A 26545-nucleotide genomic window follows, 5' to 3' on the forward strand; every position below is an offset into this window, starting at 1 on the left:
AGGGATCGAATCCCAGGACACAGTATTTGATGAATCAAATATATCACAGATTGCTATGAGCTGTGCTGTACTTTTGAAATCACATTTGGGCTCTCTTCAATGGGACAGAAAGGATTTGATAGAAAAGTTCAGGTTAATCAAACACATTTCCCCACTGGCTCCCTCAGTAAAGCTTAGTACAAATGTTAAACATAATGCATTTTGTGTCCTAGTTCCACAGAAAAGATCAGCGTGCAAGACCTGATATGGTACCTGCAACACCCCTCAACCCACTGGGACATAGCTCTGGCCTCCCCTGCTGAGTTGTGTTTGCTGCTGTACATGCACAGGAGATTAAAGCCAGTGTTAACACAGAAACAGCCACAACTGAAAAAGTACAGGAGATGAGAACATTGTCTGACATTGCCTGCAGACACGACCATGTGCAGCTGCTAACTTATGCCCTGAGAGTTAAGTACATGCTGCCAAAAAATTATTTTAAGGAGGTTTTTCAGCATTAATAGCTACATGTTTCTTCAGTAAATAAAGAATTACATTTTAAGATGTGTCCCCTTCTTCCATGAGGAAGTACTTAAAGTAGCACATGTGACAGTGACAGCTGTGTGTTAGCAGTGTCACTGCTGTGGCTGGCTCAGAAGATTTGTCACCCCTAGCTCCTCACCAACTCTGTCAGAGTCACAGCTTGCATTTCTGAATGGCACATAGCACCACCTAAAGATTGTGAGAAAGGCAAAAAGGTATTAGGCAAACAATTATTCCTGAAATATTAAGTGATCATTAATTTATTCCTCTGAGGCAGATTTGCACTCTCTTCCTTCTCTCTCTTCTCCAGACTTCCTAGTCTTCATAGGCCAGGGGCAATCCAGTTAAGAAACTTCATGGCGACTTCAAAACCAAGAAAACATGCCTGGAAAAGAGAATACAGAACAAATAAGGATTCTAAAAATCTCTTTCAAACAAGGCTTTTGAACTGCTGCACTATGAACACCTAATGTGGTTTATACGGAAGGAGGAAGAGGACAAAAAAAGTCTTGACCCAGAAGCAAGAATTCTATTGTATCCCTCCATACAAAGGCTGAGCTTTGGCTCTGTTAGGCTCATTATTGAAGGGGAAGTGAGTCGAAATTGATTCCATCTTCTACAGTTGGATGTACAACCAGTAGCTAAAAACTATCAGAGAAATTCAACAAAGAGCTTTCATGCAAAGCTCTGAAGAAAGATTTACTTGTTGCTCCTAGATTAAAGCACAGTTTTAGTATCTGGACACCAACAGTCAAAAGTACCTGCGGTGACAAGAACCTGTCTGGAATGGCACAGGAATAAACAGGCAGCGTGTCCTCTCCAGACTGCCAACACTCAGTGTGAGCACCACGTCCCCAAACCCAGCCGGAACCACGGCGTACTCACCGCGTTGGCAGGAAAGGCCCTGATCATCACAGCTGTGAACCCCTTGTACAGAGATGCAACTCCTTCCTCTCTGATGAGCTCCCTCAGCACATCTCTAAAGCCATTTGGGTATTTTCCTGCAGGAGCTGAAAGGGATGCACAACACGTTAGCCCAGACGTGTGGCGGTGACGAAGGCTGAAGGATGTGCCATAGGTAACAGCCCAGGATTTTCAACAGGTTCACACTGCTATTGCAAACACACAAGAGAGCTCAGTAAAGGCTCAGTGAACACAAGTTAGGGGCTCACCATGACCAAAGAGTTTACACCATCAAGTCATTGCAGGTATGGAAGAAAGGAGAATTACTTTTGTCAGGGTTGAATGTCTGAGCTGTTACTTGCACTGCTGATCACAGCTCTCCCAAGAGCTGCACTTAGGTGATAGGAATGTCAGATAGAAAAACTGATGAAGCTGGTTAATAAGAAAATGATCCTATCACATGTCCCAGCCAAGAACACCAACAGACTTCAAATGAAAAGCACAGGATGTTCTAATGCTGATGTTACATGGATATGCTGAGGTGTTTTTCAAAAGCTACTCTACTCAAAACACAATTTCTTCCTTCTCCCGACACTGCCCTGGGAAATACTGCTTCTGCCAGCCCTCTGAAGAGATAATCCACAGATTAGCCCAGTTAAACTGAACCACCATGAACCCATGTCATCCACACAGCAGCACTGGGGACTGGCTCAGTGGAACAGGATCAAAGCTGTAATGGGTTTCCCTCTCAGCCCTTGGTATGGCACAAACAGCCACAGCAGCCATTGCTCAGAGAAAAAGAAATGAGGTTTCCTGCACTGACCATCATGATTTGTGACTCAAGAAAAATGGTCACTGTCCAGTGGAGAGCAGAGTCCACAGAGACCATAGGGAGCCTTAACAAAAATATTCATTGACAGGATTAGCAGAGAAACCAACAAAAAACCTGTCAAACTCTGCTGAAGCACAAGGTCTGGGGTTATACTAATTGTAATTAAGCCACAGACATTAAAGAGCAGAGTTGCCAGTCCAAAAGCAATGCTCTCAGCATGTCACACCCTGTTACTATAAACTGCAGATAGCACAGGCTACAATTTATACAATTATGTCTGAAGTGAAATAATAAAAACTCTCAAAAAATTACATTTGTTATAAAACAGCTATGACAATTCTATTATGAATTGCTATTCTATGCTTAGGTTTCAAATCAGGTACCTCAAATCAAGATCATTATATCATCAAGGATTCAGAAACAGAGCAGTGCAACCAAAAATTTGTGAGAAAACCAGCTAGAATGCTAAGAACACCCTTGGGTTTTTCATACACTTGTTTCAAGCAGCACTCAAGACCTGCTGCCTCCCAGAAGGCATCTTCCATCCCTGCCCAGCCCATTCCCAGGAGCACCACAGCGAGTGTGGCCGTGACACTGGAACGCAACTCACCAGTCTGGAAACGTGATTTCAGCACGTCTGGTGGAATGGCAACTGCCCAGTTGAAGATCCCAGCCAGGCCCCCAGCAAAGAGGATCCTAGGCACACTGAGGTCACTCACACTGTAGCAGGATCAGAGTGGGGTGGGAGGAAGAAGTGAAAAAAAAGATTTAAAAAGGAGAAAAATGTTTAACTCGTTGTTTGACTAAGATGACAATCAAGAAGACAGCCTGGCTGGCAGCCAGAAGGCAGCACAATGCTGCAGACAGAGACAGAGTGCAGTATCTGAGCAACCTTTCCAAGATGGACCAACTCCACCCTAAAGATTCAAATCTTTTTATTCAGCAGCACACAGAGACATGCTCTGGGAAAAAAAAAAAACAAAAAAAAAACCAAAAACCAAATCAACCAACCAAACCCCCACAAAAAATCCAACAAAGTCCCCCAGCATTTAGTGTCCATAGAGGGTTGAAACTACTTTAAGTATTCCTTACTTGGCTAATAAGATCCAAACTGGAATCTGAGAGAAACTCAGAATATTATTTTAATTGTCAGCTAACCCCAGACCAAAACAGCTCAACTCACTAGATGAGCAACCATTTTTCTCTTTTTAAAATTTGTTTTGATGATACTGCTGTAAATCTCTTCGTAGCTGGGGAGATTAATCAGCAGTGTCTGGGAAGCTCAGAGAGTGGTGACTGTGAGATTTCACTGACCTCTTTCCCTCAGGGGTCAGAATGTTCTTCAGCCACTCGTACGTCATGAAGTACATTCCGCTGGCCGGGACGTCTGGTGGGTAAACAACAAAGGCTGTGAGGAGTGGGAAACCAAAGGGAGCCCAGAGGCACACCAGCCCCATGCCAGCCCAGCAACACCACTAAGTACATACAGATTCCTGTTCTGAACCTCTTCTACAAACAAAATAAAAACCTTCTGCTGCCTTGGACAGAGGAGTCTGAACTTTCCCATGGAGAGCAGGTGCTAACGGCAAGAACTGGAAAATAACTTTTCTGTCAGCAGCCTTTCAAACCAGACTGTAACTGGTTACATTACACTAATGATGAGACAGCTCTAAACTGTCCACATTTCTGCACAGCACATCACAGCAGCACAGGAACTTAATGAATTTTGCACACTGTTAGTTCTAATGATTCTATCTGGGGCTTATTTTCTGCAGTTGATGGGTCTTGTTTTGGTTTTTTTTTAAGCTACTCCCACAGCCTATTCTTATCCCATACCTAAACTGGAGAACCAGCCCCTACCTAGGGACACTGCCAGAGTTACACTGCAGGCTGCTACACTTGTGTGAGAAGCAGAGGATAGAACCAATTCCTAAACTGAAGTAACAAAATACAGAAATTTCAGTTTTTCAAAGGGGAATTACTAAAATACGTAAAGGATTCTGGGTCTGGCACAATTACTTAGTTGTTGTTGTATTTGAGAGAGGGGTCATGACATCCTAGTTCAAAATAACCCAGACTCAAAAGGGTAGAAAGCATAACTGCTGCCACCAGAGATTTTAAAGTAGTCAGTATTATACAGCAAGTCACAGACAGGCACAATCCTTCTCTCAAGGAGAAATAAAAGAAAAAAAGAAGGAAATAATTTTTTAAAAAAGCCCACTTCTGTATTTTTCTCTTCTCTTTGTTCTCTCTGCTCCTCTCCTGAAGTCTCTCATTCCTCTTGGCTTCTCAGATCTTAATTACTTCCTATATCCCTCTGATCCTTGTCATCTAATCTCTTCCTCACCCACTGAGAATCTCATGTTTATTTCTCAGGCCCTTTGAGGCACTGGAGTAGCTCTGCAGACTGGAAAAAAAAAAAAAAAAAGAAAAAAAAAGAAAATGGGTGACACAGCCCCTCCAATTGCCTAAAGGGACAGTGAGATCTCCCATACTGTGTCAGGCTTGTCATGCTGCAGTCCCCCCAGCAGGGAGTGGGACAGCCCTGTCCCTCACCTCTCATGAGGGTCAGCACGGTTCCCTTGTACACGCCGCGGATCCCAGCCTCGCGGTACAGCTGCTTGGCACAGTCCAGGGAGCCACTGTACTTGGTTTCACCTGTAGCTGCCTGGATCTGCAGGGTTAAAGTGAGAGTTTCTGACACTGAGGGTTTCTGGTCCATGCAGAGTCATTCAGCCAAGGGTTAGAAAGCCTCACATGTGTTTCCAGAGAGGAAGGAGCACACGCTCCTGCCTAGGGAGCTCTGCCTCACTTCCTCCAGTGGATCTCACATTGAAGCTGAGGCTGTGGTTACTGTTCCATGCAGAGAACAGATTCTCCTTTATTTTTCCACGGTATAAGTTTGAAATACTCAAGTCACCTAGGCAGTTCCACACTGACAAAAAGTAGTCTTCAAATAGTGAAATTCAAACCATTTGTATGTGTATAAAATCTCCCATGAGAATATCCTGTCTGTCAGAACTGACATGTGACCACCCATCACTGTATTAACAGAGTTCAACAGTCTGAAACAAGCAGAGCTTCCCACACGTGCTAAAGATGGCATTTCATTTGTTCAGTTTACATTTTCCAACAATACTTTAAAACCCCCGCAGGAGGTGCAGAGCTAACAGCCACCCAAATGTCAGAACACTGTTTGGAAATGCATTCCTTAGCTCTGCATGGGGAACTGTCAAGGTAACACAACTTCTTTACACCAGAAAGAGTCTCATGATCTAGCAAGTTTACAGCTTTTCTTTTTAAGGAAAAGTTTCATTCAGAAAAAATTGACTTTCCTGTACTTTGAAGTGGACTGAGGCATCCATGGATGCCTCATATAGTGTCCCACAGCATAAGGCTTGAGCTGTGCAAAATGAACAGAGCAATTAATGCTGTGTGTACTTATACTGTCATGGTGAGTTTGTTTAATGCTTCTTCATGACACAGCTGCATTAAATGACAGTTGTCTCAGTCCTGTCAAAAAACAGAACAGAGTAAATGCACTAACTAAAAGAAATTCCTGCTATGGAAAGACAAGACCACTAAAATTAAATTCCCATCACCACCATCCAATGCCTTACCTGTAAAAGGCACTTGATTCTCTCTCCTGGAGCCATGATTACTGTTGTGAACACTCCTGACAACATGCCAGCAGCAAACAGCTGAGGATATCTGCCCCAAGGAAACAGAAAAGACCCTAACACAACACAGCACACAGGAAATGAAGGGCAGAAAGACCCCTACATCCCCAGGTGATGCTGTTCCACATGAACGTGGCAGTGGAACTTGAAATGCATCCACTGCTTTTATGAGTGCAGAAGTGCCTTGTCAATGCAAACATTTAAGATCTCTAGGACTCAAAGCACTGGTTCCTACAGCAACCACAACTCAGCTCTTCATATCCATTCTATTTGCTAATACTCCTTCTACTTGAGTTTTTTGCTACAGCATTTCCCATTCATTTCCACTCCCTTTCACTTCAGTTTCTTCCTCCTCCAGTCCCCCATCCTCTTCTCAGTGACCTCAAATTCCACAGATATTCCTGCCTGTGCAGCCAGAAGCCTCCTCTCCACAACCTCTCACTCCCTCAGTCTCTGCCAAAGTCGAGTCTGTCCTACCAACCTGTCACTATCCCAAACACTCTGCACCTGCTTTCACATGGCAAACTCTCCATGACAAAAATCCCTTAAGCTGAGTTTCTCCATCACAAAACCATCTTTACAACCAGCCTCCTACTACCTCCCCTAGTAAGACCTAACATCTCAATTTAATCAAATTCCACACCTTCCACTTCTCTCCACTTGCCCAAGAGATGGCATTCTATTCCAATTCTTGCACATTTCTCTACTCTAATTCCCATCATATCTTCCAGACAATTCAGACCTCCCTTGCCACTCCACATGCACTTCCTACTCAAACTAAGTTAAGAGGTTTTTTAGCTCACCTTGGGATTATTCAGCCCCAGAAAAGGCAGGATAGGCTCCTCAGGTTTCTCTCCATCTTCTTCCTTCCACAACTTTCCTTCAAAATCAGCATGGGAAATACAACCATCCAACCTGCCTCTAGACCCATAACCACAGCACCACGAGTCTGACCTTTATTTTTGAGTCTCATGTCCCAAGCTCACTCTACCTTCACTGTGTCAGGTCTGCACCCACAGAACAGCACAGCTGAGCACAGTGACAGCACATATGTTCTTTGTTCTTTTCCACTGCTCTGCTTGAGAGGAATTCTACATAAAGACTCAAAAAACTACACTGTCCTTCTCCATCTTGCTCCTTAAAACTTCCTGTTGGCACCAGGTGTATGAAACACAAGGCACTGAGGTGATTAGGCTGCTGGGAATAAGTTCATGGTGCACTTGTTCAGTCCCTACTGTTCCCCTGGCCTTTCCCTTCAGTCTTGCCTGCATGAGGACAGTGCCATGGTGTAAGAGAGGTGAGTGAGCAGTTCCCCAGCACCTCAGCACTGCTTCCCCCTGAGCAATGGCAGCCGTGTTGGCAGCAGCTCGTGTTGCAGGGCCAGGTGTGCTCACACCAGCCCTGTGCAAACAAGGCTCCAACAGAAACCAAAACAGGTGGCTCCACAGGATGGGCTCCTGCTTTCTGACAGAGCTCCTACCCAGCACACAAACAATGGGATAAAATGTTGCTAAGCTACAGCCCAGTCCCTGTGGAGCTGTAAATCACAGCTCGGCAAACCCACTACAGGAGTACTTGATGGCTGGGGGGCTTTCTTCATGCACAGGCTGGCTTGTAGAAAGCCCCACCAAATTTTCTGAGCTTCCTATTGCTGTTTCTGAAGGTCAGACGTGCCTGAGAGGAGGGCTGCTCATAAACACCTCTTTTCAGAAACAATAATAAAACGGTTTTATGTCTGTTTTCATATCCTAATGAAGGGCCACAAGAAGACTCATAACTAACAGGCAAAAGAGAATCAGGGCTGTGAATGCTACCAATTCACCCTTGACCATGAAAATTTATTGCTCCCATAGTTTCTGTTAATAGCAAGACTGTTGGCAGGCAATCATTATATAACTCTCACTGTGCTCATCTACACCGGAATTGTTCCTCAGTGGCTCCTTCCTGCGTAGAAAGGGAATTGCATCCCACCTGCCCACACAATGCCTGTTTTTAGCCTCTGCTATCAGTCCCACGCTTCCAGAAGCATTAAAACATGAGTGGTTTATTTTTCAGAACTATATTTATCACCTAGGAGAAGACACAAATTTACACCACAACTCAACGTGTGACAATGCAGCAAGAGCCTCAGGATGCCTTTCCCGACCGTCTGATTAACCAGGAACTCACGTCAAAACATCGTCAGGTTTTCTCTGCTGGAGTCTTTTTCCCAAGCCAAATCCAAAGAAGCACACAGCAAACATGGGTGTCACCCCGATGATAGGAGCTGCCATTCCTCTATATAAGCCTTGGACTCCCTGCAAGGAACATTATCACAGGCATTACTTGGTTTGGCATAAACTTTGCACGCATTTCAACTTGTTGAGAAGAGAAAGGCAACAATCCAGGATAGGATCCATCTAACAGTCTAACTGATCAGAGGAATACAGGGGTTGATTGCTCATTTGCAGTTATACATGTTTAGCTGAAGCTCAGAGGAAACTATCCTTCCTGGGAAACACTGGCAGCACTGATGCCCTTCTAGAGCAATACTCATCACCTGCACGTACATCTCAAGTATGAGGAGGTTAAAAGCCCCCTGAATGAGAGCCTTAATAGATTAAGTCAAGAGAGAACACTCCCAGCTGCACACAGAAACTGGTAACTTGTAACTTGTTTTATTGGTAGCTTGTCAAATGCAGTACTGTAAAATCCTGACACTGAACCTGAGATCGCTGAAACAAATTCACTCTTTAACTAAAGGAAGAGCCAGGGAGAGCAACTGGAAATCCTTCACTCCCCCCATGAATTCACTTTGGAACAGATTCAAGAGCAAATTATTTTTTGTTTCCTACCCTAAATCCAAACTTTTTCCCCACACATTCCTGATGTTTCCTTTCATAGACTACACATATGAAAAAGTTCTAATGCAGACCACAGCAGCTGTATTTATTTCACTTCTCTTGCCTTTAAATTGAATTTTGTCCAATAAAAAAGAGAGTTATCTTCCTAGATAAAGGGTAGATGCATAAATTAAATATTTGCTGGTCTCTGCACCCCTTTTTTCCCCCTGTCCCAATAAACCAGTGCATCCAGTACATGCTGAAGTCTTACAGGCACAACTGGCTCTGCCACAAAATTCCACCTGGCTGAGAGATCAGCCACTGCTGCTCAACCTCCCCTTGGGCAGTGGGAAGCCAAAGGCCTTGGCAGAGAGGTTTAGCAGTTTTCCTCACAGAAACGGATGAGTACTGAGTAGGAGTAGAGAAGCAGCAGTGCTTTTGAACTTCCCATCACAAGGCTGTTATTATGGCTCAGCTCTGACGTCCGTGCTGCAGCAGGGGTGTTAAAAACTGCCAGGGATTCAGAGCTGGCACAGCACTCACTCCTTTGTGGGAGAGACCAGGGAAACAAGATTTGCTTTGGTTATATAACAGCCTGTTAATACCACAATGGAAGGAGATTTCAGATTTTGAGGCAGATCTTTCATTCAACAGGGAGTTACCTCACGAGATCCAGCAGTTAGAAATGAGACTTCAGGCAAGCAGATAAACAGCTGGGCTTTACAGCCATTATTTCCAAATGGTAAATAGCTGCTGAGAACACTCAAAAAGCAGAAAATTGGGCTCTCTGTCAGCTAAAGACTTTAAATCAAAGCTGTGTGTCTTTCCAAAAACAAAACAGACTGGCTCAATAAGATGATTATGATGATTCAGGAGTAAAAAACACTGTCCACCTTCTAGAGAAGGTTGAATAACACTATAATTGACACTCTGCTCTCAAAAAGAAATCTATGAATTAAAGATCTGCTGCCTTCTCATAGGTGGCATAACACCTTATAGGAGAAAGTGAAAGTACTGCTTGTATCAGCAAAAGTCATTACCTATTTTAGAATTTCCAGAGATGACTCCAAATACCTGCAAAATCCCAAGGCCAAAAAACAACTGCCAACATTCACTCCAGTGTAAGTTCAGACATTAATATCATGCTATTTTGAGCCCAAAACATTTCTCAGCAAAACAAAGATACATGTACCAGGAGCACATGTATGCTAAGTACTCCCCAGATTTTGTAATCTGCTTAAAAACGTGAATTAGAATAAATTTAACTGACAACCCAGGAACTGTAGGGTTTCTCTGTAGGATTCCATTCCTACAACGTACAGAAACAACTGATATATCTGGCAGGTGTCACAGTACCTCTCCAACAAGAGTCTTTCTGAAGCAGTCAAAGGTCCCAGAATAGAGTGGGGCCTGGCCAGGCTGTGGCTTAGGCTGGGTTTGCAGTCTGACCTAGTAAGAGGGAGAGGAAAACATTATTTTATCAAATATTACAATCTAAACTTTGATTGACAGAAAACCTCTGGCTATTATGGAGTATGTTTTGTGACCGGACCTGAAGATAATGATAGACACATTGACATTATTTAGCCCTTTGCAGAAGACAAGGGACTGAATTTCAATATAATGAGTGTGTTTAACTAATTAATTTCTGGGATGATGTCCAGATGAAGACCCCAGCTCCCTGCAACCCGCAGGGTCACTCCTGGCCTCGCCCTGGCGCGGGGTCCCGCCGCGGGACGGGGCTGGCGGGCGCTCCCAGCTCCTTCCAGCACCGGGAGCACCGACGCTCTTTTCCCGGTTTTTCACTAAAACCGGGACTGCGAGACCGCCGCGCCGCCAGGGGGAGCCCTACGGCACCACAGAGGCCAGCGCAGCCTCCCCGAGGCCCCGCCTCCCGCGCAGTGCCTGCCGGGAGCTGTAGTTCTGCCACAGCGCCCACCGGGACCCGCGCCGCTCCCGCGCAGTTTCTGCCGGGAGCTGTAGTCCACCCTCCGGTGCCCCGACCGCACCGAGCACCGGCCGCCCCCCCTGGTTCCCGGGCGCCCCGCACCACCTTACCTTGATGGTGTCCAGCGGGTGCCCCACGAACACCAGGCAGACGCCACCGAAACCGCCAGCGAAGAAGTTCTTCAAGGGGCTGATGGGCTGCGGCTGCTTCGCCATGGCGGCGGCGGAGGGTGAGAAGCGGGAGCGGGACCGGGAGCGGGACCGGGGAGCTGCGTCCCTGCCGAGCCAATGCCGCCCCCTCCGCGCCGCGACCTTTAGCCCAGTGCGGGGCACGCCGGGAAGCGGGCGCGGGGCGGGCCGGGACCGCGGCGGTGCGAGGGGCCGCTCCCGGCGCGGCCACTGGGCGCTGTCACCGGCCGAGCCCGGCCCGGGGGCCGCTCCTGAGGGCGCGGGGCCGCTTCCCCCCGCACATCCGCAGTGGTTCAGCCGCTCTCCCCCGCCCCGGGGCCGGCACCGGGCCCGGCGGTTCCGGCGCGCAGAAGGAGCCCGGGGCGCCGCTCTCGCCGCCCGCCCGGTAAGTGCGGGGCCCGGCCGTGCCGGGGCTGGGGCGGGCCCGGCGGGAGGGATGCGGGGCCGCTTATCCGTGCCCGGTGCTGAGCTCGGCGCTCCGCCCCGGCAGAAGGCGCAGCCCGAAGCTCTCGGGCTCCGGGCGGCCGTGCGGGGGCCCCTCCTCGCCCCGCCGCCGCCCGGGCTTTCCCCGCACGGTTTCTCTCCCGCCGGGCTCCTGCGCTGCCCTCGCTCGGGTTTGCGGCGCTCCGGCTGTGCGGGACAAGCGCGGGGGCCGGTCTCGCTCGCATTCCCAGAGAATGGAGCCCAGGTAATTTAAACGCGCTGGGCGCCGCGCTGCCGAGCCCGGAGGTGCCGTGGAATACGTAGGTATCCGTAAAACAACTTGTTAAAAGTGGCGATGGGTTAGAAAGGGCAGGAGTGGAATGGATAAGCTGGCAAAGAGAAGGCAGCCGTGATAGCGTGAAGCAGGAGTGGGAAGAGGAAGGAAAGCGGCTGTGTTCCCGGGGAAGTGAGGTACGGCTCAAGGAGGTCCCTGCGGAGTCATCTGTGCTGAGAAAGATCGGGTATCTTCTGGTTTCTCGGGCTTGGATGAAAAAAATCCTGCCTAAAAAACAGTGGAGAAGGAACAGCGAGGTGTGCTCTGCATACGTGAAGAGGCAGTTGGGGATGATCCACGAGTTATGGGTTTGGGTGACACAGATGAAGATGCAGTCAGCACTGATAGCCAGCATGGAGCTGAGGCTGTGGATGGTTTCAGGGAAAAGGGAGAGTGCTAGCCTGTCTAAAGGTTACATGGATAAGGAGTCCAGGAGGCAGACTGAAGTTGCACTTTCTCTGTTTCAGATAAATAAAGAGGTGAGAGAAGAAAAATCCATATGAAATGGTTGTGAAATATCAACAGAAAAAGAGGAGGAGCGTTCTCCAATTGGAGGAATCTCCACCAAAAGAGTTATTAGAGGAATCCCACAAGGGTAGGAATAAGAAAAGAGTAATGTAGTTGGACAAGGAATGAGGTGGAATCACATAATGTGGTAGCACAGTGGGAGGCATTTTGTTTCAAAAGACCTTGTTAAGAATTGTGTTGCAAAGCAGGAGTCAGGGAAAGGGCACTGCTGGAGGTGATGGGCAGCAGAGGGTAGGGGTGGGTGTGTTAGGAGTTCCTGTGAGAGAGGTGATTAAATTGTATCAGTGTTAGTGAAGATACAGGAGTATCCTGGATTAAGGTGGTGAAGGAGGAGATCATCCTCCCTTGGATTGGAAAGTGATCTAAGTGTGGTTTAAAAATTTATAATTTGGTCTTGGGAGTTACGGTCATTACTTAATCTAAATAAACCTGGCTTTTTTGACCCTATCTTTTGAGCTTAACATCTTTATTGTCTTAAAAATTAGAGCTATCAAGTAGTAGCTCTGTCTTGTCTTTGTATTCAGAGAGTTTGATTTGGGCATTGGGCTGAGCATAGGTGAGGTGAGTTTTGTTCCTGGTTTTGAGTACCCTCCTTTGCTTTGTCCACAGAGCGTGTGCCTTATCCTTCCTTTCCCTTCACTTGTGTCACTGTGGTGACCAGTTGTGCTGGAAGTGAGCTCTTTCCTACAATGTTGGGACACAGAAGTCAGCCAGTCCTGCAGACTGCTTTCTGCTTGTTAAATCCGTGTGCCCATTTCCTGTGCAAACAGTTGCTCTGTTGGCTCACAGAACTGTGCTAGTGGCACTGAGAGACATCTCTGCTCTCCTCTGAGCCCCTCCCCGGGGACTGGTGTGTAACTGGGAGGCACTGGGCAGGCCCCCTGTCCTACCTGGATATCTGCAAACATCTCATAGCTTGGATGTGGCTTGCCATGTGTTGGAATAGCAGAGGACCCAGTGTTTTCATGGCTTTTTTTCTCTCTCTAGAGTGTGGAATGATCTGAGTGAATCTGAGAAGTTCCCTGGCCTGTGAAACTTGCTCAGGCTTTGTGGTGGCTGAACAGAGTTGTTGCATCTGGGCTGTTGATGGTTCACACTGGTGTTAGAGGCTCAAATAAGTAATTCTTTTAACAGAAGTTTTAGCAGGTAAAGATCCATTACTTCTTTTATGCAAGAGCTCAGTGTCAATGCAGACTAAGCCCAGACTCTAAGCAGGGTAGAGGGAGGGATGAGGGTTTGCCTTGTGTCTGCCAAATCAGATTTCATGTCTCTCTCCCTCCAGTGTGGAGAGACTGTGTCTGTTCCTCTGAAGTCCTGTGGAAAGCAGTGCTATAAATTGTTTGTGTGCTACATATGCTGTGGATAGCTAAGGAATCAAGAGGCAAATGAAAGGAATGAAGGCCAGAATTCAGGAGGTAATTTAATTAGGTACTAGTCTTCAGCCTCTCTGGAGGTTTGTATCTCCTGAAATCACTGAAGCCCCTCAAATTAATTGTACATCACATCTCTTCCTGCTTATTCTCTGCTGCCTGGTCAAGTGACTGGAAACAGAAAAAAAAAAAAAAGAGTTGAGGAAAAATAATGAAAATTTGTGGTTGAGATTTCCTGCACTCTAAAGTCAGGATTATCAAAGCTTGATTATGGTTTCCCCAGCAGCTAGAAATTGCAATAGTGAGGGAATATATTTGAGTGGCAGAGCTGACAACATAGTAATAATTCTAGTAATACAGAATGGGAATGTATTTAAGGAACCAAATACATGCTGCTTATGGAAAATAGAGCTTTGATTTTAATATATGTTTTTATATGTAAAATATGGTTACAGCATTGTTTTAATTCTTCTGTATTTAATATATTCTCTCTAAACTACATAATTTGGTTAAATGGAAATTTACGACTAAATTTGAGATGACCATAATTTAAGGTTGATTCATGCTTTACTGCTGAATCTTTTAGAGCTCAAATTCCTATGGTTCAGTTACACAAGCAGAAGATTTGTAGTTCAGATAAGTATCAGATGTGTGAATTTTCCAAAACAAGTGAGAAGCTTAAAAAAAAATAAGTTAGCTGTTCTGATTCCTCTTCAATAGCAGCTATCAACACCTGAGCATAAATTTGTACATTCAAAAGGTAAGAAGTATAAATAATTTTATTTCCCCCTTCAGATATAAGGTCCAAGCCACATCACATCCACCAGAACCAATTTAAAGGGATGAGCTAGCTTCACAATTTCTTTTGAGATGATATTGGAGACTGTTAAATTGTGTGCATGTGAGAGATCTGTTTACTGCTCTTATTTGCCTAAGTGTCACTTTATGTCTGTGGTTTTGAAGCAATATGGATTTGTACAGAATATCACAGGTTGTACAGGCTGACTTCCTAGCTCCTATGGCCATAGGTAAGAGGTTTGTGTTTTTCCTGTTAATTAAATAGTTAGGATGCTACAGCATTTCAGGCTGTTGCTAAAGAACTTGGTCATAAATTCATTTTTTTCTCTGAGAAGATCTGTAGTGAAGGTTATGCAGCCAGTTTCAAATGTCAGAAGTCAGGGGGCCTGCACTGGGGACTAGGATGCAGTAATGACCCAATCTCCAAGGATCTGGACCTGTCCTGTAGGAGCAGCCTTGGCTTTGGAGGTGCAAGAGTCACAGTGGATCCAAACCAGGGACATGCACAGCAGAATCCTCTTTACTGGGCCGTTGGGTTGGTCTGTTCCTGGCTGCTTGATCACCTTTTTGTTGTTGACGTGGCACCTCTTACAATTTCTTAGGCACAGAAAAAACTGTTTTTCCTCCCTTAGGAGACAGAGCTCAGATGAAATCAAAAGAACGATAAAGTTTGGAGGAAAAAAAAAGAAGCTGCACTTGCTTTCCTGGTCTGCAGTTTGGCAGGGCATTAAGATGTCCGTGGACATGAACAGCCAGGGCTCTGACAGCAATGAAGAGGATTATGACCCTAATTGCGAGGAAGAGGAAGAGGATGAGGATCCTGGGGATATTGAGGATTATTATGATGGGGTAGCTAACGACGTGGAGCAGCAGGGAGCAGATGCCTTTGATCCTGAGGAATATCAGTTCACCTGCTTGACTTACAAGGAGTCGGAGAGCACTCTCAATGAACACATGGCCAGCTTGGCTGCCACGTTAAAGGTGAGGAAAGGTTTCTGCATTCACACAGGTGTAAGACAAGTCTGTGGTTGAACAGGCCGACGCTGAGAATACAGTTCTAATGAGAGCTGTGGCAACATTGCTCTTGTGGGGGGTTGGAGGAGCTTCATTGAAGGTGCCTCGTTGGAAACTGACTCAAAGGTTTGCAATTGTTACATACTGGGGCCTGAGAAATCTTCCTTACTGAATGTTGATTCTTTTTTTTTTACAGAGCTGAGCTTCATGACCAAAATGCCTGAGTTATAACTCTGCATTAACACAGTGCAAAGAGGGTATATAGAAAAGAAACAAATCAAACCATAAGTGGTGCAATTTGGTACACCTGTGTTTGCAAAGATAACTGACAAATAGAAGGACATGCTAAAACTCTGTAATTCTAACAAAAACACTTTTCTTGGTTGGTTCTGAGAGAATAATCACGGATTTTCAAAGACAGATCAGCTGTCATGCCAGTTATTAACCCTGCTGTTGCAGTGACAGCAATTCAAGTACAGTGAACTTGCCACCTCTTGGGGCAAGTGTGACAATTCATCACAGAAAAGTCACACTCAGCCAGCTCCATGGTATTATGCTCAATAAGACTTTTTGATATCTTCTTCCTCTTTTTGTAACCAATTACTGTAGTGTCAGTCAAAAGAGGAGGCAGGCCAGAGGAAAGCAGAGTTTTCTAAGCTCTAGATGTGGACACAGGGTTGAAATTACTGCTACATCTGCTTTGTAACAAACCAGGTCTTCTAGTGCTTGCTCTTGTCTGGAGCAGCCCCTGAAAGCAGGACAGGTGATGACTGCAGCATGTAAAAAAAAAACGTGTTGGGTAGGTTTTGAATCAAAGCTAATTTTAAAAATTAATCAAATTTAATTTAAAAAATGTGAGGGATCTCTTGATCTTTATTTGCACATCAATGTCCTGTAGAAGAGTATAACCATAAAGCCTGAGGACTGTGAGCCATAAACAACAGGTTTTAAAAGGCACCCATAATTTGGTGATTTTGCCATCTGTTGTCCTTGTTCCAATCATTTACCACCTCAGAAAATGAAATTGTACTTTTCTTGCTCTTAAACTTGTCTCTGTAATACTTCAAAAATGTGTATTCTGAACTCTGAATGCCTGCAGTTCTCTACAGATTGTCAGAAACTGGAGGCAACAGGAAAGTACAAATGAGAATAGTTGGTCAGCACTTCTGATCCAGCTGCCAATTGCTTTTGGTTCTTAGCAATTAAGGTACAGAACAGCTTTTCTGTGCCTTATTTTCTGCCTTGAAATGGAACACCCTCCTAAAAGGTGACCCCTGCCATATTTTCTCTTGAATTAAATTACAGAAAGCAATACTTTTAGTCCTTAAAATCAGGCTTCCAGTGTTAAAATAAAATTTTCAGGAGTTTTGAAGGTCTCATTGAGCATATGTTATAGTTGCCCAGATTATACCAACCTGCTGGCTCAAATCTCATCCCACATAGTACCCAAGGAGAGAAAATCTAGATTTTTTTTTTAATATCAAAAATAGGCAAAAATGCATATTTACTGCTAAAATTAAGTGCTACACGCTTTGGTTTGTGCATAAGAAGATGAAATTGAATTTGTGTAGCAGTTTGGAATGATGTGATCTTGTAAGCCACACACTCAGGCTGTGAAGTGTGCTTTGGAGTGCCACATTAACTCTCTTTTCTCCACCACAATAGTCCCACAGTTGCTCTTTTATTGGATATCTCTTGTGTATCTGCAGCATTTGCTTTTTGCTTCCTGGCATACTTGCTTACAATTCTTCAACAGCCCTGTCTTACTTCCCCTCTCTCCCCCTCCAAGGAAACTTGTGATTTTATTAGTTTTGAGACAAAATGGAATAGAAAGAATTAGTATGGAATTAGCAAGCATAGAGAAGAAAGAAATGGAATGGAGCATGCTGAACTATTTATCATAATTATTTTCAATGGACTTGATGGATATGAGTAAACAGGGGTAGACTTTTTAAAGAATTGTATTAACTTCTTTTCTATTAATTTGCTTGATCTGTAAAAACTGCTTTTTCTTTTTAAAACTGCCTTTCACAATGTCTCAGGTTTCCTTGGATAGTGATGATTGTTCTTCTGGAGCATCTAGTTAATTTTGATTTCATCTCCTTTACTCCTTTATGATAGATACTGATTACATGGTGCTTTTTCAGCATTAACCTGTATTTAAGGTAGAGTGTCTGCCCCAACAGGGAAGGCTGAAGGCAAATTAAAGATTATCTTCAGGAGGTACAGAGTTGAAGCCAATGGATGACTTGGTATTTGAGTGATTTACTGTCACAGATTAATAGATTAACACAATTCCCTAAAGCAAATAAAAAATAAATGCAATGAATAGGCTTAAAACTGGGTTGGAATGTTCTACCACTGTCTGTTCTCATGAGGTGATTCACTTTCTGAAGGTTAAATTCCAGGACACATGCATGTGTATTGAGTGGCTTTTTTCTTTGTGACATATTGTCTACACACTTTAAAGACCAGAAACAGAATTTCAGAGCTTTACATCTTCATATTTGCTATCTGTGCTGTTAGTGGCTAATAACAGTTTAAACAGATAGTATTTCATTTGCTCTGCTCATTAACCTCAACATTTATTTTTCAAACTGTTTTGCTCAGCTATTTCAGAGTGATTGTTACATTCCTATTTGATTTTAAAGCATTGTAGTGAAGGGTGGTCTTTGGAAACCTTCTTGGCTCTTTGAATTCCCCATGAGTTGTAGCTGACCTTGCTCTCATTCTTGCTGAAGGCCCTGAACTGAGCAGACCTTGCACTGGCTGGTTAATGCCAGGTCAGGTGTGAACAGCCTGCACCTTTCAAAGTTCTCATGCAACATTGAGAGAGTAACTCTCTTAAACAAAATGCTTGTGTTTTGTTTATCTCCATTAGAAACAACACTCAGTTAAAATCTGGAGTCTGATAAAAGCATATCACCCTGCATGCAGGTAAATGTATGTCCTTGTATCTCTTACTGTTGTAGGAAGCTTTTGTCTCAAAATCTTTAGACTTGCTTTTTGTCAGGTGGGGAAATCTGACTAGAAACCTTGGTGCAAACAAGGCAGCAGTGGACTAAATGAGCTGTGCTGTGTGACAGGCCTGCAGCTACATTAGTGGTTATTCCAGAACCATACAGAAGCTGGAGAGATTTAATAAGTGTTACTCTGAAAGTTTCTCCTTAATTTTGGTTTTAGTAAGAACTGTGAGTTCATGGGTTTTCAAGGAAAAGAAGAGGAAATCTTTGCTCCTTGGTTAGTGCTGTTACTATGAAGATCTGAGGAAGGTTCTGTTAGTACCCTGACTAAAATTAGGACAGGCTATCTCTGTTGAAACATACCAGAAGAAAATCTCAAATGAATAACCAAAACTGTGCTTCTCTGACCAAAAGACCTGTGAATTGAAGCAGGTCACTTTTAATTCCTCAAAAGGTCACTTGCCCACAGTCAACACCTACAAAGGACAATGCTCTCAAAAGCAGAGTGGCCTGTATTGCCTGCAGACCAGCAAATGAATTCACAACAGTTATTTTTAAGAAATAAATACAAGATACAGTATCTTTCAAAAATAATGAATTGAAATGGTGTAGTAGTAACTATGCTTTCGAGATAACTCTGTCAGTTGTCATTGGCTGATTGTGGGTCCTGGAGTGGCTTATCAGTGCATGCAAACAGTGTGATACTCAGCAGTTGTACAAACAAAGCTGAGCCTGTCACTGGCAAGCAGTAAAGTGTATGATGATGTCATATTGTTTTTGTTTGGAAATGATGCTTCTTGGCTCTGCTGAGGGTCTCCATACATGCCTGGAGTTATCTGTAATGTTTCAAATAACTGGCAGTGGTTTCTCTGTTTCAGTGATGAGGTGGATTTTTCTAGTGGTTTTTTTTTTATTTTTTATTTTTTAAATAAACCACTAGATAAAACAATTGCAATTAGAATTTATGAAAAAAAAATTAACTTGACTTTAGTTGTTGGCTGTCAGTCATGAGGAAGCTGTGATCTTTCTGCATATGCAAGCTAGCAAGGAAGGTAGTCATGTGATTCTACAGGCAATTGGAACTGATGTCTTTCCACTAAAACCAAAGGAACTGTAAGACTTAGAAGAACTTATACTTTTCACTAATTTGAGTGATCTGCTAATATTTCTCAGAGAGCAAAAAGCTTACTGAAGAACTTATACTTTTCACTTCACTAATTTGAGTGATCTGCTAATATTTCTCAGAGAGCAAAAAGCTTACTTCATGTTCTTCCTGAAATTACAGCTTTTGATGTGGGTTTTTTTAGCTCTGTCCCTTGAAGAGTAAATCTTGGTAGATGCAAAAAGTATTTGATATCATGATATAATGCTGTTAATCCATGTTATCTCCACTGATCTTTCAGACATAAGCCAGTTTTTCCTATATTCTGGTTCACCATACTGATGCTGCATCTTTTCCTGGAACCAGGCTCGTTTTTACTCATGAAAACACATCCCTCTGAGGCTGCTCCACACACTCAAATCGTGCTGACACAGAGCAGTTCGTTTGCAGAGCTGCTTGCTGAGGGCTGGCAGGGCTCCTTTGGAAATGCCATCTCCAGCAGAGCCAGGGTCCCGTGTGTGCAGAGCAGCCCTCCCTGAAGGAGCCTGTTCCCTGCAGTCACAGAGGGTCTGCAAAGAGCCGTGTCTCAGGACCCTGGGGTGTGTGTGTGCCCTGCTGTATTGCTGTTCAAACCGTGGCCCAGAGTGTGCTGTGGGTGCTGCTTCTCTGAACCAACCTGTAGTGCCATCCTGTCAATGCCATCATGACTTCAGGGGACTTTCTGCAATGTAAAATGGCACTGTTGAAGCCTCCCTGTGCCTGGGTACTTCAGGTGCAGGAGAGGGATTAAAGCCCCTTGAAGTATTAAAATGCAGGTACATCAGAGCAGTGTTTCAAAAATTTATGTTCAAAGTTTAAGTCTGTAAGCACCAACATTAGTAAGCAGTAAATATTTAAATATAATTTTTTATAAATGGCAGAACCTGATAGGCAAATTTGACTTTTTCACAGAACCCCTGTGGTGCTGTTTGGCAAAGATAACACACTGTTTCAAAGTACCAATAAACCCCCAGATCAGTCAGGTTTATATCTATGCTGTGTTCTGTATTTGAACACCAAGCCAACATTATGTGGGACATCCAGTCTGAAGCTGTAACCCTTAGGAGCACTCGTGTTTGAGACATACCTTTGTCCTTTACCTGTGTTTTGTTCCTGAGCAGAAAGATCCTGGAAGTTCTGCAGTGCAGAAGTTGTGGTTTTGCCTACACATTCACAATGCCTGTCCTTCAGTAGTATCAAGAGGACATGAGCATGTCTAACTTCAGAGTAACTGTCTTCAGTGTGTTTTGTTTTGGCTCATAAAAATATTTTTGTTTCTTAAAAATGTATTAGGTTTTTGTAAACTTCCGGTCAGCAGAATAAGAGTACTGGCTGGAGAGCCCAGACCTTGCAACCTTGTGACACTTTCCTGGTGTCATTTGAGGAGAGAAAACAATTCTGTTACTTATTGCCCAAGACTACAGAAATTCTAACTTGACTGAAAAAAGGAGCCACAAATGTGGAGGGTGATTACAGCCCACAAATTTCTTTGTGATTCACACCTTAAGTGTATCTTACAGCCAGTATGACTCTGCAGTGAGCAAAACAATCTGCTCGCAGCTGTTGATGAGTGTGATCTTGGTGGGAGGCAGAGGCAAGACACAAGTCAATAAAAATGCCAAAACAAGCTTTCAGTAACTGTTGCATGTTGCAAGCTTACAGCTGGACATGATGATTACAGGACAGCATGAAGCAGCTGAACGCTTTGCCAAATTTGTGCTGTGCCTATTAAGGATGGTGCAGCAGAAACAAGCTGTGTTTTGCACTGTGAAACACTGTTGTGCAAAGCAGATGTTCCTCCTCTTCATCTTTGTCTAACAAGAGTAAAATGGCCTTAGAGCTGGGGCTGTTGAGTGAAGGACTGTGTTATTTGGGGCTGAGCAGGGATTACTCACTGCAAAGTTACCTAAGCCCTGCTCCATGTTGGCTGTGTGCACGCACCAGCGCTCCCAGTTTGGAGTTGGCTGCCCAGTGTTCTGAGGCACTGGTCACAATTATGCAGGTTCAGGTTACTACCAGACCTTTGCTTCTTCCCTGTGCACCTTCTGAATCATCCTCTCTGTCAAGCAGAAGGAATTGTCCACTCGTGCTGTGCTTTGCTGGGAGAGCACGTGGCAGGGCTGTGCAGTGGGGTGTGTGGCTGGGTGTTGGCAGCACTCAGCACGGTGCAGCGTGTGCTGGGCACTGGTGTTCTCACACTGGATTGCTTTGGGAAGAGTAACTGCAGGGAGGACAGCTGGGGAGTCTCATGTCAATCTTATATCTGTGTGCTGTCTTACAGCTCTCTTGCTGCATTTCTTTCGCTCTAAATCTTTCAAAGAAGGGATCTCATAGCTGTTTTGTAATAATGCCTTCTGGCATACCAGCTTGCTTAAATGTTTCTGATCTTTTAATGTTTATTTCTTAATTTTCTCAGGAAGAATAGCCTAACAGCTTGAGAAATACGTATGTTGAGATTTCCTAGCTGAGTCCTACTGATCCTGTTTGTTGGCAGCTGCAGCTGAAATTGTTGCTGTCCTTGTGTAGGAGAGCAGATGGATTAAAGCCATGTGTAAATGTGGGGAAAGAGCTAGAATTTAACCCCAGATCCCCTTTCTTCAGTATCTGGCCAACTAGGTTATGCACTGACAGCTTCACATCAGTGGTGTAACACCAGCAAACATTAGGGAATGTTTGTCATCCCCAAACTGCAGTCTGCCTCCTAAATGTGCTTCTGATCTTGCAGAGTGGCACCACCAGGTCTCTGCATGCCAGAAGGTGAGTGACAGGGTACAGATTAAAACCCTGTGATGAAGCAGAGCTTATGAAGTGCTGTTTTACAAAACCTTTCCATGGTATTGAGAGTGCAGCTACAGTCTCTTAAATGACATTTCTTACCTGCTGCAGCCTGCAGTCTGTAATCAGGAGAGGGCCTGAAATGTCAGACAAATTGTAATCTGTCCTCTGTGTGAAACATAAAGGCAGAGGGCTTTTTCTCACTTTTAAAAAAAATTGATCACAAGAAAAAAGAAATACAGTATATATGTTTTTGTTGTAAGACTGTCTGGTTTTCCTGTTAAATGAAATTAATTTGAGTTCAATTTTGAAAGCAATCTTCTTATGGTCAGAAACCCTTTAATAGATGAGAAAGATTTTGCTACAAGGCTTTGAACACTTGGGGTGTTTATGGGACGTGATGTGAATCATATCTCAAGCCTCTGCAACCTCATGAGTTTTCTGCTGGGATTACATATTGGAAGTCTGCTTACAAGAGGTAGATCAAAGGACAACGTGTGGTCCAAAAAAAAGCTTTGGGTTGCCCTTGCTTATTTCTTGATACTGCTGCAGTTTTCTGAGAAACCCTCCAGTAAAAACAGAGCAGTCACATAATTTTTCCAATGGGGCATGGAGGGAGTCAGATCTACTTTCCACAAGAAAAACAAGTATAAAATGAATTTTTTTTCCATTTGTGGGTTACTTTCCTTACCTCAGCATACTGAAGTAAAGCATGTCTAAAGGGGTTTTTTCTTCAGTGAAATTACTCAATACAAATTATGGTTTCTTTATAAGGTGTTACTCTATTGCCAGCTCAGCTCAGTCTCTATTTTGCCATAGTTTCTCACCAACAGAAACTATTTCAGAAGCTTTTGCTCCATGTGCCTTTCCTGTTGTAAAGAATTTTAGTGTGTTTTTAGAGGTTTGGATGCAACACACAAAACAATCTTTTGAAGTTCATCCCTTCATTGTAGAACTAACAAAAACTATTTGTGGTTTGAAACAAACGCTTCTCAAGATTAATCCTATTTGTTTAAATCTATTTGTATAAAAACCTTTGATTGGGGAAAATGAAAGAAATGGAAGCTACATTTCTTTATGCCAAATTTGTGTTCTTCTTGGGCAGACATTTCAGTGCAATCCTGATCTAACAGGAATTGTCAGCTTGGTGCAAAGCTGTGGGATGTCAGCTCCAACCAGACCCTATCATCTCCATCTCGTACTGAACTGAATCTCTTTAAGAATCATGTGATGATCGTTGTTTTAAATTCCTGGTAGCATGTCCCTGCAAAAATGAGGATTGAAATGCACCTCCAAAAAATAGACCTTCCCTTTGAGAAAAGTGAGGTGAACTTGCTTGAGTGAGTTCATATCTCATTCACATGAGATATGCACGTGATATAAATATGCTTGAGCAATTTCTGTAAAATACAAGCTCTACAAAAGATGGTGGTTTTTTAGCTTTTAGGAAACATTTCTGTCTGAATTAGCAATAGTCAAGGTGGCATGGTTAAAAAGATTTTCTGCTGTAAAGAGATGAAACATCAAGTCTCCAAACACCTTGGCTTATCTAAGGAAGCAAGTTGAGACAATTGTTTTAGAGCCCTCTGAACACAGCAAGGGACCTGCAGAAATTCTTTGCAAACTCTTTTGATATTGTCTTATCCTAAAGAGTGCCAGACTGTCTTTCACACTTCAGATGTGTGAGAATTTTGCTTATCTTGGAGACTAAAGAACCTAGAAGATAAATGGAGATGGAAATAATGAAAAAAAAATATTGTGTACTCTTCCAGAAAATGGATACATTTGTTTTTGATGTAGTGGCATTATGATTTTATTCCACTTTCAGAATCTGATTTTGTTTACCACTATGTAAAATCTTCAGAATATTTTTACAACTCCTACAGAGTCTTTTCCTTATGCAGAGCAGCTTCCTCTTGGCACCCTTGCTCTGCACATAGGTGCTGCTCCCCTATTCCAGTGCTCTGATCAACATTTGGTGCCATTCCTGGCAATCAGCAGCCCTCCATAAGTCAGAGTTAAACTGGTGGAGGTTTGGAAGAGGCTTTGGAGGTGACAGAGTTCCTGTTTTAAAATAAAGCTGATTGGATGAGATTCTGTCTGCTCAGCTTTGCTGCCACATCATGGAGAAAGAAGTCTGGTCTTCAGTCAGAAATTTTCAAAGTTCAGATTTGGTCTGGGCTTATCTTTGATATTAAATTTTTAAGCTGGTAGTGGAGAAATGAGAATGAGGACAAGAAAAAAAATAGCATTGCTGTCGCTTTCAGCTTCTGAACTTTAATAAATTTAATTCCAGATAGAGGAGTTCAGGAGAAGTCAGATTATCAGACTGAACTGGCGTAATTGATGGGTTGCAGGCAAATACTGAAATAGTGCAACATATAGAACATGCATTTCCCCTTTGCACTGGGGTCTGTGGAAGTATTTCATTGAAAGAAGCTGCTGCCTGCAAGACACCAAGTGGGCTGTGTTACTGCCTTTTTTGGTTCTTAGGATTCTGAAATGAGAATAGGAAAGTTTAAACAAAGCAGACAATTTATCAGAGGCATAATTTTTTTTAATGTGTTTGTGGCTGAAACAAAGCATTACTGTTCCTGAGATCTTGTGGCACCCAGTGACTGATAGGGGACTGAATCAGTGCTCTTTCTGAAGTGTTTTGTAAGTTTGAGGTACTTCATTGGGTGAAACTTCTGACTGTCAAGGAAATGCTTCACTGGACAGTGTGCCAGCAGTATCAGCTTCTGTACATTGCTTCTTCTGTACTTCTGTAAGATAATGAATATGTACACATGGACCAAACTTCTGATTGCAGTGGTGTTTTTCTGTGTTCAGCATGTTTTTGCCCTTGCTTACAAAGAAATGCTTCAGCTGTTCTGGGGTGTTATTGTGGAAGAACTGGCTGACTTGGTACAATCATTCAGTCATTGTGAGTATACTGTCATTGAAGAGAGGCTGGGGAGCACTGCTAATCAATAGAAGCAGGCTTTTGTTAAACATTTGTTTTTCTTCTCATGCTTGTTTTCTGGAATCTCCTCAGTAGTGTTTGCCCCTGATTGTATTTATGTTTGTAATTCTTCTCAATTCCCAGCCTTGCTGTCGGTGAGCAGGACATAGCCTAACTCCCCTCAGCAGGCACAGCCCCAGCAGCATCAGTTGTTTGCTGCTCTCCCATCCCTCTTCCTCACAGTTTGAATGTTACCTATCTTTAATCTGTAAGAACTGGTACTTCTGTGCCAAGGAGACTGTGCATTTGTTGCTGCAACTGTCTGACTCTGGGACTTCTGTTTTGCAAGATCACAATTGCTCCGATCAGGTAGTATCAAAAATTTTTCTGCTTCAGGGCTCTTATGAAAGTGGTCTAATGTCATGGATCAGGCTTTATGAATTGAATTTTTTTTAATATTCTTGTGTGCTTTGTATTCTTGTGTGCTTTTATGATGAAAATACTAAAATTAGCACTACAGTGCTTGTAGTTGGAATTGAATAGGAATAGTCACAGAAGCTTTGTTACTCTTCTAGATCTGTTAGTCTGACATCCTTCTGGAGCATTAATTCCACATTTTGCCTGACATATAATTTGGCTCAAAAGCATTTGATTGTGTTAGGATAGTTTGTTAGGTTTCAGAAATGTCTGCTGATATTTGTCTTTCTGTGCATCTTGAGTCTTGAATGTACTTGATTCCCCTCAAGGAACAAGTAACTCCATGGAATTGCGATGCTGCAACAAATGCTATACCTCAGGCTCTGAAAATCCAACTGAAAAATACTCATTTTCCTATGTTACACATCAGCTTCCCATTTAAGTCCAGCAGTTTGTTTTCTTCTGTCAGTTCTTCCTTACTGCTACTGAGAAATAGTTTCATTACTGCTAAAGAATGATTCATTAGCATGTGGTTTGCATTTGTAGGAAGCCAGTCTTGTAGAGACCACATTCCTGGTGCTTGTTTGTTTTACAGACTCAAATGCAGATGTTTTCCTTGTACAGACAAGTCAGAGGTGTCTGTCTGGGTCTGCCGGGCTGGGGGCTTAAGATAACAACCCATCCCAGGCTGGCAGTGTCACTTCATCCATGCAGACTGTGTGTGTTGGCAGCAGCAGCCCTGTGTGCCACGCTCCATCTAACCACAGGCTTCTGTGCTGGGAGGGAGGGCAGTGCTGCCTGGCAGCCTTTGTTTTCAGAGGGTCACATCACACTGCTGCTAAAGTGGAGGAAGGTGACATGCCAGACCTTGCACAGCATGAGCTAATGCTTTGGTTCTCCTAGAAAAAGGGTTATTTGTATATTGAAAATTGCCCTTTTGTTA

General features: G+C 43.6%; 2 protein-coding genes across 4 annotated transcripts in view; one reads left to right on the top strand and one right to left on the bottom strand.

The window, feature by feature from the left end:
* Window positions 1-755: 755 nt before the first annotated feature.
* SLC25A20 (solute carrier family 25 member 20) lies at window positions 756-11142 on the bottom strand. The gene is made up of 9 exons (XM_041425475.1): window positions 10818-11142; window positions 10116-10208; window positions 8107-8234; window positions 5878-5968; window positions 4814-4931; window positions 3572-3644; window positions 2868-2977; window positions 1408-1532; window positions 756-907 (listed from the first exon to the last, which is right to left on the bottom strand). The coding sequence occupies exons 1-9, from the start codon at window positions 10920-10922 to the stop codon at window positions 845-847; spliced, it is 906 nt and encodes a 301-aa protein (XP_041281409.1). The 5' UTR covers window positions 10923-11142; the 3' UTR covers window positions 756-844.
* Window positions 11143-11222: 80 nt separating this feature from the next.
* The window catches only part of ARIH2 (ariadne RBR E3 ubiquitin protein ligase 2), a 36260-nt gene continuing 20937 nt past the window's right edge, over window positions 11223-26545 (top strand). Inside the window, exons 1-3 of one of the 3 annotated variants that reach the window (XM_041425466.1) lie at window positions 11226-11280; window positions 13168-13326; window positions 14981-15329. In XM_041425466.1, coding sequence (XP_041281400.1) covers window positions 15081-15329 — 249 coding nt within the window. In that variant the 5' untranslated portion in view covers window positions 11226-11280; window positions 13168-13326; window positions 14981-15080. Of the gene's footprint in view, window positions 11281-11333; window positions 11639-13167; window positions 13327-14980; window positions 15330-26545 lie in introns of those variants that run through there. The other 2 variants (XM_041425465.1, XM_041425468.1) reach the window with 2 other exon arrangements.

This window comes from Onychostruthus taczanowskii, unplaced genomic scaffold (assembly GCF_017590055.1).
Source record: "Onychostruthus taczanowskii isolate IOZ18803 unplaced genomic scaffold, ASM1759005v1 scaffold9, whole genome shotgun sequence".
NCBI classification, from domain to species: domain Eukaryota; kingdom Metazoa; phylum Chordata; class Aves; order Passeriformes; family Passeridae; genus Onychostruthus; species Onychostruthus taczanowskii.

Bases quoted from the DNA above. Each gene is read 5' to 3' on its own strand.
- SLC25A20 (XM_041425475.1), bottom strand. From the start codon at position 10,922: ATGGCGAAGCAGCCGCAGCCCATCAGCCCCTTGAAGAACTTCTTCGCT. The intron at 5,969-8,106 runs GTGAGTTCCTGG...TCCTTGGGGCAG, and splicing joins AAACCTGACGATGTTTTGAC to ATATCCTCAGCTGTTTGCTG. The intron at 2,978-3,571 runs GTCAGTGAAATC...ATCCTGCTACAG, and splicing joins CTGACCCCTGAGGGAAAGAG to TGTGAGTGACCTCAGTGTGC.